Source organism: Acipenser ruthenus, chromosome 5 (genome assembly GCF_902713425.1).
Source record: "Acipenser ruthenus chromosome 5, fAciRut3.2 maternal haplotype, whole genome shotgun sequence".
Classification (NCBI taxonomy): Eukaryota; Metazoa; Chordata; class Actinopteri; order Acipenseriformes; family Acipenseridae; genus Acipenser; species Acipenser ruthenus.
Window position 1 is genome coordinate 76,065,567 of NC_081193.1, and position 14,987 is coordinate 76,080,553.

At 40.8% G+C, this 14,987-nt stretch overlaps 1 protein-coding gene across 2 annotated transcripts in view; it reads right to left on the minus strand.

Moving 5' to 3' along the window:
• Positions 1–14,987, minus strand: part of LOC117403078 (MAM domain-containing glycosylphosphatidylinositol anchor protein 1) — a 193,418-nt gene that overhangs the window by 91,930 nt on the left and 86,501 nt on the right. For both annotated transcript variants that reach the window (XM_034004980.3, XM_034004979.3), the window contains exons 5-6: positions 9,626–9,822; positions 7,141–7,273 (exon numbers count right to left, since the gene is read on the minus strand). In XM_034004980.3, coding sequence (XP_033860871.3) covers positions 7,141–7,273; positions 9,626–9,822 — 330 coding nt within the window. The remainder of the gene's footprint in view (positions 1–7,140; positions 7,274–9,625; positions 9,823–14,987) is intronic.

The following is a 14,987-nucleotide window of genomic DNA, read 5'->3' on the forward strand; positions in this document are numbered from 1 at the left end:
TGGGTGTTTTCCATTGCTGTAGTACCTCGGAATGCGCCTGCATTTCACTTCATTGATTGGGTGAGAGTGCTGAAGGATTGCTTTTTAAAAGCTGGAGGATCTCACACTCCTGACAAATTGCGCTATGCATACATTATATTTGTGCACAGCACAAAACAGTGGCGCATCCAGTAAAAGGCGCTCCACGTGGAGTGCAGGATGCGCTCTATAGTCTGGACGTCGCAAGTTCGAGTCCAGGCTATTCCACAGCCGACCATGGACGGGAGCTCCCAGGGAGCGGCGCACAATTGGCTGAGCGTCGCCCAGGGGGAGGGAGGGTTAGGTCGGCCAGGGTGTCCTCGGCTCACCGCACACCAGCGACCCCTGTAGTCTGGCCGGGCGCCTGCGGGCTTGCCTATAAACAGCCCGAGAGCAGCGTTGTCCTCCGACGCTGTAGCTCTTGGGTGGCTGCAATGGTGAGTCCGCAGTGTGAAAAAAAGCGGTCGGCTGACAGCACACGCTTCGGAGGACAGTGTGTGTTCGTCTTCGCCCTCCTGAGTCAGCGCAGGGGTGGTTGCGGTGAGCTGAGCTTAAAAAAATAATTGGCCATTTCAAATTGGGGAGAAAATAATAAAAATAATTGGCAACGACTAAATTTAAAACAAACAAAAAAAATGTTACTGGTATTGTGACAGGACCTCTTACAAATAAAAACATCCATCCACATAGATAACAGCAAAACCAAACTACGCAAATTAAAAACCTTCATTGCAAGCTGGTAATATTTCTACAGACGAGTGCATGATATCTGTGTAATGCAACCAGAAAGGCTGTTGTGTATCCCTGCAAATAGTTCAGTCTATCACACAGTACAGAGTAATGCGTGTTCTGTTGTGGTAGGTAACCTTGTTTACTTTAATGAGATTAAAGTAAACTCACATTCCCAGGACCTGAAGTAGTAGCTGATTAATGGAAGGACTCTTTAGTACTGATTTCTGTAATCTCCACTTTTTTAAGTAAAATCTCTCGGACGCATCAGGTGAACTTGTTTACCTCCTGGGACTCCCTCTGATCAAAACTCACTTGTTAAACTAGAAACTATAAAAACACTGAGGAAGCTCTGGGGCAGTGCAGCCTCTCCTGTAGTAAAGACCCACTGTGTAGCAGCAGCATCTCTGTGTCTGAACAGTAAATCTTTCCCATGCAATGTAAAAGACACTTAAATAAGAATATGAAAACAGAAGGAGAAGAGGTAATTTGGCCTGTCAATGTCCATCCGGTAATATGGAAATTAGAAAAGCTACGGGGGTGAGCGTTTGTAGCCTTTGCAAAACTCTTTAGATTTATCCGAGAATAAAAAGCAAAAGAAAGTATGCAGAACATGTTTTAAGGAATTTGTTCTATAAAGTTATGATGTGAAACTGCGATAATTTGTTTTTAAGTGCAGTGAACTCGGAGGGTAAAGATTCTAAATTCTAAAATAAACAGACACGGGGTTACATCCACATACAGCACACTTAAAAACAAATTATTGGTTAAAGTACTATGAGTAGGTAGAGGAAGGTTGAAGGGCCACAGTGCCACATTACAAAATGAGGAATTCAAAGACAGGCAGCTAGCTTTCATATCATTCAGTGGATTTGCAGTATCTGAAAACAAATCTTGTAATGACTGAACTTTAGAAACTGAAAAAGTAAATGGGAAATAACCCTTTTATAGTACCTCTTATAGTACCTAGACAGACGTCATGGCAGCTCTTTGTTAATTCAGAAGGCAGCATTGACTGTATAAATATTAAGACTATACTTTTTACATATAGTTTATTCATGTATTCGGCATACTGTATACTTATAGAGTACAGGTAAAGCAAGTTCAGATGCTTTTCTCAGAATATTCTATTGGCAGCTCTGAAATCGCATTACATTTTAAAAACAATTCAATATATAAAATAAAAAAGAGAGTACAAAATGAATCACTGCTTCAATTTCCTGTATAAGAACATAACTGGAATGAAATCTGTGTTTCTTAAAAGGTTTATAGTTGTATTAAAAATGGGTTTACGTATCGAATAATCTGGAAGGACGGTAAGATGACTTGCGCAGACAGGAGTGACATGAGTCTCCTGAGAAAGTCAGCTTTCTGATTGGGAGGCTGTCAGGGTGCCAGCGGTCTTCATTGTTAATCTGCTGTTATCCGATTGCTTTGGAGTAGCTGGAACCTGAAGTTACCTGCATGCATTGAATTAAAGAGCTGGAAAGACTGAAATTGGGTGCACCTCTGTAAAGAGATTAGACACTTATCTGGAATGCAGTATCAAAATTGGCTCCAGGTCTTTGTTTCACTAATTCAAATGGAAAGATTTGTCATTTTGTCTAAGGGCAGCCCATAACCCAAAGCTGCAGGACAGCACTTTCAAAACACTTACTATTTATTGACTGAGAAACTGAGAAGTGCTGTGAACAAGCATTAAAGCAAAAGTATATTGGTATTAGTTACAGGAATAGATATTTTGTGAGACAGGAACTACTGTATTTGCATGATCTCCACATACGTACAGTAGCTCCCAAACTTCTTGACAATGACAGAAACCTGAATTCCAGTAAGTAAACTGCAAACTGTCTTTATCAATTTACAGTGGTAAACTTTTATAAGGATGTGTGGCAAAGTGGTTTGCAGTGTGCAGGTGTAGAGGTGATGCAGTGCTCAGGAATAACAGACACAAGACAGTTCACTGTGAAAAGCAGCTCTTTATTTGGCTGGGTTGCGTGCTCGCAACTCTTAAATAATAATAACTGGCTCCACACACCAATGTGTATCACTCAGTTAAACCACGGGGTTTAGTCCCGAAATAATACACTAAACATGACCCACACAAACACAATACGGTCACAAGTCCAGAGTGAGTGCTCTTAATGAAAGTGGTGATTTACAGGTTTATACATGCACAATGGTGAAGTGTAGTCTGGGTTTAATTGCTGACTGTTCAGCTAGAGCTCCCGGAGTTTAGCCTTCTATAATGACAAATATAACAGTTAAATAGCAAAGCAACACGCAAAAACTCACAGTTTCTTTTCGTTACACAGTAATCCTTTACTGGTCCTTTCGTGACCATAACAAAGGAACAGATTGCTTCGCCACATCACCTGATATACCCTCAATTACGGCCCCTTCGGTAGCAAGTGCAATCACGTATCCTCCAATCCATGACTGACACATCGCCAACCACATTAAGGCGATGACTTCTGGTATTGTGACCCCGCCCCCTTTCTGGATGGCCGACTTCCGACTGACCCTGGAATGAATTGCCAAACGATCCAGTCCGGGGCACACTCTTCCTGTTATACAGCGCCCTCACAGGTCGGGAGGGAGATTGTTCACAAGGATTAATTCGCTGTCTCTGTCACAAGGTGACTAGGCGAGAGTGGTTTTCTTGAACTCAATCAATATATTTACAGTTCAGGATAGCTGCTTCTACACTGCACTATCCCAATATATAAAGTACAATCATCTAGTGCTTGCTTTGTATTATTCTCTGTAACAACAATGACCATGTATTTGCAAGATCGTTGCGGCGATGAAGTGTCCTCTTGGACCTCTTATACGTAATATAGTCACCTCTCGCACCCGTAGCTGCCTCTCGAACCTGACGCCAGTGTCACATTTAGGGTGTACAGGTATGCCTGCCTGCCAGTTTTTCACATTACCATTTGGTGAGCAGGAGTATTGGGATCTTTCCCACAGATATGTCTTACACTCCTGCTATAGTAGATTGTCTCATGTTATATAGCGGAATGGATCGTAAGGATTTCCTCCTTGAAAATCACACATCTCTAATTCTGATCTGTTTGATTAAGAGGCATCAAGAGTATCCTTTTTGTCCAGGAGTGTGGAATGTCTAACTGCATATCGAATTCGCATTATTCTTTATCTTGTGTTGCCTGCAGCAAAAAACAACTCTAACATCAGCAAGAGGCTCAGAGATTTATTTCATGCTCTTCCAGAACAAAACTTTCATCTGCTCACGACTTGCTGTGTGCATGGAGCAGCACAGAGCTCAGACACGATGAGAGGTTTCCTGCGCTCAAGCTCGATGTGTGATTCTTTTGAAAAGACAACAAAAAATAACTATCAGCGTTAAATTGACTGATATACAAGGTGCATCTTAATAATCTTCCATTTAATACCTATTTAATAATGTAAGCAGTATTCTGTTGCTGTTTAATTGTTTGTCATGTTGATTGAGTACTCCAGAGGTACAGCTTTGCCTGTGGCTGCTCAGATGACTCTGCTGTGGCTGGTATCTGAAGGGAGACTGGGGAGCAGGGCAGCAATCCCCTGTTCAACCACATGGACAGCCAGTACTAAGATGAATTCCTGGTGTAATAGGGCAGAGGCTGGGTGCGAAACGGCAACCCCTTCCACCACAAGCGATCATCTTAACCAGTATGCAAGGCTTGTCTTCATTCATGGTTTTACAGCTTTTAACCTTATCTCATCTCACTGACAGGGGACAGAATTCATAACGCCATCCATTACACAACCCTGTCCATTACAGTGGGAAGAGGGTAGTTTAATGATCTTTCCTCCTGTCTGGACCTTTCTGTTTTCTCTTAAAGGAGATATGTCACTCAAATTGTATTTATCGTACCCGAATTCGACTCCCCTGATTATCTACGACCTTGATTTTCTTTAGGGGCTGCTCATATGGACAACCCCTAATGAGTCCCTGCTCTCCTGCTGCTGCAGTCTAGTCGAAACATTTCAGAGCTTCTGCGTTTTGAGTTGTGAAACAGAGGCTCGCCCCATAGGGTAAAATGGCAACATTTAAATTACTCACGCCCCGTAAGACCAGTAAGCCTGATCTGATGCTGAGTGAGCCATACGCAGTCATGCTGTAAGGGGCGGCGCCCGCAGGGTGGAGTAGAGTGGAGTGGAGTGGAGTGGGAATGACACAATTTGCAGTTTGGAAACATCTTTGTTTTGCTAATTTTTCACAGCTGTTCATCTCTCTGGCCACCAGCACAGTTTAAGCGCCTCGTCAGCGAATGTGTTATTAATTGGCTCCATCTCTTCTCATATAATTACAGCCCATTGATTGGTGGCGTACAGGGAGTGCTTCATCCAACAGCTTGTTAAAGAGACCTGAGTGTTATGGTCTGAGTGTCTGAGTTTCTGTGCTTTTATAATCTGGTGACAGACTCCTGTCACTCCTCACCCCTCCCTGTCTATTGCATTGTACATGAGAACTGCTGCTATCTCTCAGAAGCCCCTTGTAAATGAGTTGTTAAAGTTAATGGGCATTTTCCCGATACTGTTTCTGCTACAGCTACTACTACGACTACTACTAATAATAATAATAATAATACAAAACCTAAAGCAGTTTACAGTAAAAGAAAGGATTACAGTCCATTTTATTTACACAAGCCTGTGTGATAGTCTCTTCGACTGTTGTAATTTGATTGTTCTCGCTTCATCATATTCTCACTGTTCCCCAGTTCCAGACACATTCCATTCAGCTCCTCCAAATACCCTCGAAGCACTACCCCGTTTTCATTCTGACCTGACCCAGGAAACCGCTCCTTGCCTGGGGTCATCATGATCTGAACAGAACAGAACTTGTTCATAGTGACCTAACGAGTAAGAACTACAGGGCATGAGTTTAGAGGAGAATTCAGGAAGAACAGCATTTCAGAAAACAAAAGAAAATATGAATAAAAAAATATTGAAAATACACCACAAAAAAAAAATAATAATAACTTCTGCCTTTGTAGAAGACAACGCTTCCCAGCATTCATTCAGATGAGTTACAGTACATCTCCCTGGCTTGGAGGCACAATCTTTGAAACTGTGCCCTTGTGTACATAAACACCACAGCAAAAACACTGAATGGCAGATACTGCCCGTATTACTTCCCTGCAAATGATCAATCACCCAGTCCCTTGCAGCCACAATGCTCCGTTCTCAAGCATTCCTGCACACAGCTGCCTTCCCGCACACAAACACCAAGTCATTGACATTGGCAGCAGAGCACAGTCTTAAATATTCCTGACAAATTCAGGCAACACCCTGGGGATGGAAGAGACTCACTACTCAATTGTAATGTGTAAAATTATACAAAACTACCTGTCTCTTAATTTACACTGTAACAGCACAGTAATTAATCCTATCTGACAACACAAAACACGAGTTACAAAAGTCTTTTGTTATTTCACAGTATTTCCACGAGGTTGTGTATTAACAATACAATTACTATGTAACCACATCTGCATTTACAGTGTAATTACTGTGTAATTATAGACACATCATAGACACATATTCTAGAATATTTCTTATGCTATTGAACCAAGAAAACTAAACTCAGTTGTTTACTTTGCCAGTGTCTGAGCTGTTGGTCATGTTATGCTGACAATATTGCATTAATACGGTACACTGGTGGTACACAAATGTGGGTCTGGAGGTCCAGAGTCCTCCAGGTTTTATACGTATCATTACTCCGGACTTTGAGGGACCGAATTGTGCACTGGAATGTAAAACCAGGCAACTTAAGCAACTTCTTGTAGGGGACATTTTCCAACAGCTTTCACTAAGTGTCTCAGATCAAGATCTTTTTCAGATACTGTGGCTTGAACTACTCACATGGTTAAAATGGCCTAAAAATGTCACCACCACCAAGTGTCATAAGTTGCCAGAAAAAGTTGAGAGGAAATTCCTTGCATTTCACGGAATTTTAATAGTTTTGACTTGGTTGTCATTACCTGCCCTGCTAATCTCAAGTTGTAGAAAAGAGAGCACGAATGGCAAACTGAAACAGTGTACACTATACCCTGAAACCGTCATCACCAATCATTCACTATTTGCAACCATCTGTGCAATCTGAAAGAATGCCTGTGAATATTAAAATATCCAGCGACATAGCAGACATTCATACACTTATGTTGGTTTCACAGACCCCGATTAGCTTTAGTCTTGGACTACTTTACCTAAAATAACATTAGTTAGTCCAAGATTAGTGCTAATCATTGTCTGTGAAACCAGCTGTAAAAGATTACAGTTCCGGCACAACTGGCTGTTTAACGGTTAATAATAATAATAATAATAATAATAATAATAATAATAATAATAATAATAATAATAATAATAATAATAAAGATGTGGGCTTACAGGTGGCATTTGTGAGCTGGAAAGTGATTGACTTGTCCGGGATGCTGCACACATTTCGCACGGACACCTGGCATGTGTAGTTGGCGAAGTCCTGTGGCCGCAAGTTTTTCAGCTTCAAAACTTTTGTCTCACCCTGATGGGGGGGGGGGGGGGGGAGAGAGAGAGAGATTTTAATTACAATTGCCCTCTTGTTAAATTACACAAAGGGAAGCTGAATTTCCCTACAGACGTTCTCCGTGGGCACCAAGGTATGTTAATATCACTTTAAAAAAGGAATATACTACTGATTACTGGCTCCAAAAAGTAATCTGTTAAATATTACTGATAACATATCACTGATTTTTTTGTTTTACGTTTGACAATAATAATAATAATAATAATAATAATAATAATAATAATAATAATAATAAAACACATATAATCGTTAGTATAAACAGCATGGAGCTTCTTGCTCTTGAGTTTTATAATGGGTTTTACTGGCCTTTTCTTACTCCAAATTTTCAGAAAGGATAAACAGATCCACTATCCAAACCAGAAATAAACTACTCAGGCATTTTATTTTGGGGGGTTCTAAGAAGTCCTAAACTGATATGTTACACCATCTACAGAATATTTATTTTCTTTCCAGTTTAATATCCTGGAAACTGACCCCTGGGGTGTGCAACTGTAATTCCTGCCCCCTTGCAACTGTGACAGCTGTGAGGCAGTAAATGGAAAATCTCTATAGAACATCAAAGTTTACAGTTTAAATTACAGCTGAAATCGCATGCCCCTTGTGGTCCTGAGGTTTGAGAAACTTGCCATTCATCTTACTTTAAACCCAAAGAGCTTTTCATAACATGTTTTTTTTTTTCTTTTTATTATCTTTAATTGACAAAGTTGCACTGCCGCAGTCAACTCAAAAAACCAAACCTAATGCTGTGTGATTCATCTTCATATTTCCATTGAACTTTCCATTGAACCGGGCAATGAACATTTCCACAGCATCCCTAGCAGCCCGTTGTCTTGTCTCCCCAGCTGAGAAATTATTTTACCATCCTTAGTCAGCAGACCCAGGGGCCTGCCTCAATGTCGGTCTAGCACAGAGGATCAGTCTGCCAGCTAATGAGACACCATGCTGACAGACTGAGGAAACGTACTGCTCCACATCCTATCGTTCTCAAAAAGCAAACTTTTATGCTTGCTACAATAAGAGGAAAAAAGAAAAGTAAAAGGTACCACAAGTCACTGAAGTCTGCACAGTCTGGAATGAAAAGTCTGGCTTAAAAGTGACCCCATTTTAGGAAGTGTGTATGAAGAGCCCTTTGCTGTCTGTGTGCCTCAGTATGACTTAGTCTGTGATTGTGTATCAGTGTGTACAGTGTGTCAGGGTGTGTGATTCTGTATGAGGTTGTACTGTGTATCAGTGTGTGTGTGTGATTGTGTATCAGTGTGTGTTGAATTGTGTATCAGTGTGTACAGTGTGTTTGTGTGATTGTGTATCAGTGTGTGTTGAATTGTGTATCAGTGTGTACAATGTATCAGTGTGTGTGTAATTGTGTATCGGTGTGTACAGTGTATCAGTGTGTGTGTGATTGTGTATCAGTGTGTACCGTATCGGTGTGTGTGTGATTGTGTATCAGTGTGTGTGTGATTGTGTATCAGTGTGTACAGTGTATCAGTGTGTTTGTGTGATTGTGTATCAGTGTGTACAGTGTGTGTGTGATTGTGTATCAGTGTGTACAGTGTATCAGTGTGTTTGTGTGATTGTGTATCAGTGTGTACAGTGTATCAGTGTGTTTGTGTGATTGTGTATCGGTGTGTACAGTGTATCAGTGTGTTTGTGTGATTGTGTATCAGTGTGTACAGTGTATCAGTGTGTTTGTGTGATTGTGTATCAGTGTGTACAGTGTATCAGTGTGTTTGTGTGATTGTGTATCAGTGTGTACAGTGTATCAGTGTGTGTGTGATTGTGTATCAGTGTGTTTGTGTGATTGTGTATCAGTGTGTACAGTGTATCAGTGTGTGTGTGTGTGATTGTGTATAAGTGTGTACAGTGTATCAGTGTGTTTGTGTGATTGTGTATCGGTGTGTACAGTGTATCAGTGTGTTTGTGTGATTGTGTATCGGTGTGTACAGTGTATCAGTGTGTTTGTGTGATTGTGTATCAGTGTGTACAGTGTATCAGTGTATGTGTGATTGTGTATCAGTGTGTGTGTGATTGTGTATCAGTGTGTGTGTGATTGTGTATCAGTGTGTACAGTGTATCAGTGTATGTGTGATTGTGTATCAGTGTGTGTGTGATTGTGTATCAGTGTGTGTGTGATTGTGTATCAATGTGTACCATATCGGTGTGTGTGATTGTGTATCAGTGTGTTTGTGCATCGGTGTGTACAGTGTATCAGTGTGTTTGTGTGATTGTGTATCGGTGTGTACAGTGTATCAGTGTGTGTGTGATTGTGTATCCGTGTTTGTGTTGTGTCCCCTGTACCCCCTTCTCACTGACCTGTGTGTAGAGCGGCTCGTAAATGTCCACACCATTGTCCTGGTTGTGTGTGATGACCTCAGAGCCTCGTTTCCAGATGAACCGAGCTGGCGGGTTGGAGTTCACGGTGCAGCGAAGGAAGACGGTCTTCTCCTGGTAGTAGCTGCCTCGCACATCACTGATAGTCTGGTGAACGGTCAGGGTTGGCATGTCTAGATCTGCAACCAAACAGGAATACTTTATTACAACACAGCGTGCAGATCAGCAACAATGCAAGAAACAGGAATGCTGCAATACTTTAATAAAACACAACATAGAGTAAAGAGCCAGAGTCCAGATATGCATTGATACAGGATTACTGTAATGCAACACAAGACAAGGTGAAAGGTGATTGTAATACAACAGTGTGAATAGTCAGCGATCAGATGTGCAACAATGCAGAAATACTTCAATGGAGGAGTGCAGTAATACTTCAATACCACACAACATAGTGTTTTGAATCCATATCTACAACAGTGCAGAACTGCTTTAACAAAACACAATATACAAACCTGAGAATCTGCCTGTGTTTGTGTGTACAACAAAACCCTGCTACAGTTCAGTAGTCACGCAGATGTCAGTGTTGGAATATCAGTGTTGTAATAGCCACGATCACTGATCTGTCTTTTTATCTAGCCAGATATGAGTCTAATGTGTTCAACTGAATAACTGCCGAAGAGAACAGGCAACCATGACAGGTCCCTGCATGGGTCTTTTTCTTGGATTTATTTAGAGTAGAACAGAGATGTGTTAAGTGGAACTTGCTTGAAGTCTTAATAATCATAAAAGGAGTTGAACCAATACTTCAAGCTCAACAATGAAACCAGGGCCAGAGGACACAGTTGGAAATTAACTGGAGAGAGACTTAGGACAGATAGTAGGAGCCCCTTCTATGCAGAGAGTGGTGAGGGTATGTAATGTGTTACATAGTCATGTTTTGTAATACTGAATCGCTGGGATCCATTAAGACCCGACCTGACAACCCTAACCCAAACCCAAACGTTAACTGTACGACGACCACTCATGGGCCGAATGGACTCCTTATGTTCACAGTTTTAGAAAAATAACAAGTCTGGGTGCAGGGTTTCCCACCATTGTAAAATTCAGGCAGGAGAAAGTAAACATATTAACTATATGGCAAATTGTGCTCCACAAACAATCATTCAGTATCCTCCATTTTTTTATATTGCACTGTGAATCAATAATCACATTTTTATTTAATCTTTCACATTTGGGGAGTTGGGAATTGTATACCGGTATTTATTATTTTTTATTGTTATTATTTAATGTTGCACCGTTATGGATTTTCTTTACAACTACTACTACTAGTACTACTACTAATAATACAACAATAAACTCCACAACAGTGAAATATATCAAATAATAAGGTTTATGATTTATTTTGAAAGATCTCTGAAGCAAAAAAGATTTCCAATGCCAATAACAATGAAAACAGTGTATTTGAAACTAGCAATGTGAAAATGTATAATCCACATTCTTAAAATTAGTGAAAACGTAAAAAAAAAACTCCATACATTTTTTTGGTGATTTACGATTCATGGTGAAAAGCAAGCATTCCTATGCTAATAATAATAATGCTAATAATAATGCTAATAATAATAATAATAATAATAATAATAATAATAATAATAATAATAATAATAATAATAATAATAATAATAATAATAATAATAAGATAGATAGATAGATAGATAGATAGATAGATAGATAGATAGATAGATAGAGGGGTGTGAACTAACAACCCAAGGCCATATTGCATTGCTATAGCCACTGCACCATATAAAAGGTTGGATGAAATGATAGATTTCAATACCTGCTGCTGTCTCAATAGATGACAACACCCAGGACCAAAACAACAATTCCTAAATAAACACTTTAAAAAAGGACTTTCGCCATAGCACTTGCCCATATATACTAGGTGATTAAGTACTCACATTTTGCATTCAGATTGAGCACATTACAATTTTTGTATCTTGAGCATTTTACATGCTAATGAGCTACAGCAAAACTCCTACAGCAATTGCAAGGGTGGAAAAAATGACATTGGTAATAAGCCAATACACAGAAACCATGTCTTGGCTACCATATTTTCCATCATTTGCCACCACCGAGACAACTACACTCAACCGCTATGATACTGCAAAGCTACAGGGATATGTGACATTATAAGAATGCTGTATGTTGTGTATTCACAACACACATGTATACATACACTTTATCATTTTTTACTATTATTATTCATTAACTCAAAAAGTTTAATTGTTACAGTAACATGTAAGGTAACACAAATACATTCAAAGCAGGTTACCTCTGTTTTTATTTATTTTTTATTGCTTTGTCTGTTGACGTTGTGCAAAGATTCAAATTGAATCTGCCGTTTATGAAGGTACATTATTATTGTAAATTACACTGCAGCTAAGACTTTCGTCAGGATAGCTGTAGTCACCATTATAGACGAGAGAGCACAAAAACCAGGATAGTATGAGACAGGGACCAATACTGCAAGTGACAGAGTTGACAACACATAATATGCTAAAAGGTAAAAAAAAAAAAGTGTGTTTGTGTTATTAATATTACAAAGAATGAAGTGCCAATACAATGTGTTTTTGTGTGAAAATATATTTGCTAAAACGGCCAATGTTCTTCTTATAAAGTGCAAGCAACTTTGGTGGCAACCACTTACTGTGGGTCACAGATGACTTGCCAATATAAACCCACCACTTATTTAAAAATGATATCATTTCTTTCTATTAAAACCCCAAGTATAGCCTAGTTCTGTAAATGAATGCCTCTTAATAGGCTAACTGATTAAAACATGCGTCTCTCTTTTTGGTTATTAGTTTAAATAACGTTCAGCACAGCGTTCCAATACTGTACCAATATGAGGTCTGTTCCTTTAAATCAGTTGCCACAGAGTCTAGCCCCGGAAAGAAAAAAAACCGAACACTTTTGGGTTTGAATACAGCAGCTGGGACACTTAACTCAGGGAACAGCCAGCAAATTGTGTGCTTTCGTTCTTAGGATGTGGTTAATTGGGCTTGGTTTATAGCAATTAGAAAACTGTGCGCTTAATTCAGACACTAAAGCCCCTTTCACAATGGCACTCATGCACAGGTCCCAACCCGAGTTCTGGCTACCCAGGTCACAATCCCGTGTAGTGTGAAACCACATACCTGGGTCGTACCCCGATTGACCCGGGTCGAAGCGACCCACCTCAGGATGTGGGTCGACACACTTTGACCCAGGTCGAGCAAGACAAAATGCATGGTGGCCATTCATAAGCTGACAAAATAACAAACAACCACGCCTGCGTGAAGGTTTCACTTCCGCAAGGAACATTGCTGTTTATTCTGTTTAGCCATATTTTTGTTGATTGAGACATTTGGGCCAACGCAGCTTGGATGGAAGCGTCCATAACAAGCTGCTTCAGGGACACATGTTGTGTATTTGCTTCTGTCACCCAGGTCGACCCTGCTTTATCAAAAGCAGTGCGAAATCACGTAGCCGACCCACATGACATCAGGTCCCAACCCGGGTAGGTTCCGACCGGGGTAGAGCATGCCAGTGTGAAAGGGGTTTTAGATGGGTACATGGCCCCTTTAGGTACATAATTATTTTGAATATCTGGCCCATTCTCTGGCCCTCTATGTAAAGTAGTATTTTTTCAATAAATCAGAAATTTTCTAAAGAATGCACACAGTACAGTCCTCCAAATACAAATCCTCATTAAAATCAGCATCCCTAATAAGCCTCTGCACTATGCCCATGTGTCTGTGTTGATTGTTCCAGGCTGTGTTTAGTACAAGATTATGAGCGCTTCTGCTCTGCTCAGAAAACAGGATCTCATCTCTCAGGGTTGTTCCTGGTTTAAGTATTTCAATCAATCAATAACATTAAATAAACTAAACAAGATCAGAGAAATCCCTCGGGTGGTCTTTTAGAAATTAAATTTATCTTCTTTCAGGAAACCTAACAAACTAGAAATGAGAAGCCTAAGTTTTCATCCGGATTAACGAGGACATGTCTGGCAGTGTGCGGTGGGAAGGACAACCGTAAGGGGGGAGGTGAGAGGGGGAGAGGGAGAGAGGAAGAGGGGAGGGAGAGAAAGAGAAAAAGGAGACAGAGGTGAGGGGGGAGAGGGAAGAAGGCAGGGAGAGGGTGAGATAACGACAGATAGAAGGGTAGAACGAGTGAGAGGGGGAGAGGAGGAATAAACAAGAGGTAGAAGAGTAGAGGGAGAAAGACAGAGGAGTAGATGGAGAATGAGAAAGAGAGGGAGAGAGGGGTTAGAGGGGAGTAACTGACAGATGGGTGAGGGGATTGAAAGGGATAAATCAGAGGGTGAGGGAGAGAGTGGTTAAGGGAGAATGAGAGAGAGTGAGCAAGAGGGAGAAGGGGCAATCCTGACTAAAATGCAAAAAAAAAAACAGGAAACATTAAAAGAGAGAAAGCTGTGTAACCAGTGTGAAATGGGGGAGACAGAACCTGAGGTGTATTTTGCTCTATTCTGCAATAATGTCACAGTAAGGGATACATTATTTCCCAAATTCTCTTGTCAGATTATTGACTTCATCGAATGTAAAGATGAAAAAGGATCCCAATTATTTTTTAGGAAATGTAGAGAAAACAGCTGCTGAGAATGTGACTGCCTGTCACAGCCTGAGGGATATTGCTGCACGTTCTGTTTGTAATTGACAGTATTATGTATAATAGCATGCATGTTTTAACATGCACTGGGTTCTTGTTAACTTGTCCTGATTGTAATTGCAAAACCTGAATAAACTTGTCAAGCCAATAAACCTTATTTGAAATTGAAATTGAAAAAGAGTGAGTTGAGTGGGGGATTGGAGAAAGAGAAAAACAGGGGCAAGGGAGAAGCGGGAGAGGGAACTCGAGAGTGGGGGAGAGAGAGAAAGAAAAGTTCATGTTTAAGCCGCAGCCTTCCTCCCAGTCCATCAGCTCTAACCACTACACCAAACTGCCTCCCTTCCTCCCAGTCCCTCAACTAACCACGATTCCACACTCCTTCCCTCCCAGTCCCTCTGCTCTAACCACTACACCACACTGCCTCCCAACAGCCCATCAGCTCTAACCACTACACCAAACTGCCTCCCTTCCTCCCAGTCCCTCAACTCTAACCACGATTCCACACTCCTTCCCTCCCAGTCCCTCTGCTCTAACCACTACACCACACTGCCTCCCTCTAGTCCATCAGCTCTAACCACTACACCAAACTGCCTCCCTTCCTCCCAGTCCCTCAACTCTAACCACTATTCCACACTCCTTAATGTCTGTACCCACTTGTTTGTTGCCTCATTCTGCT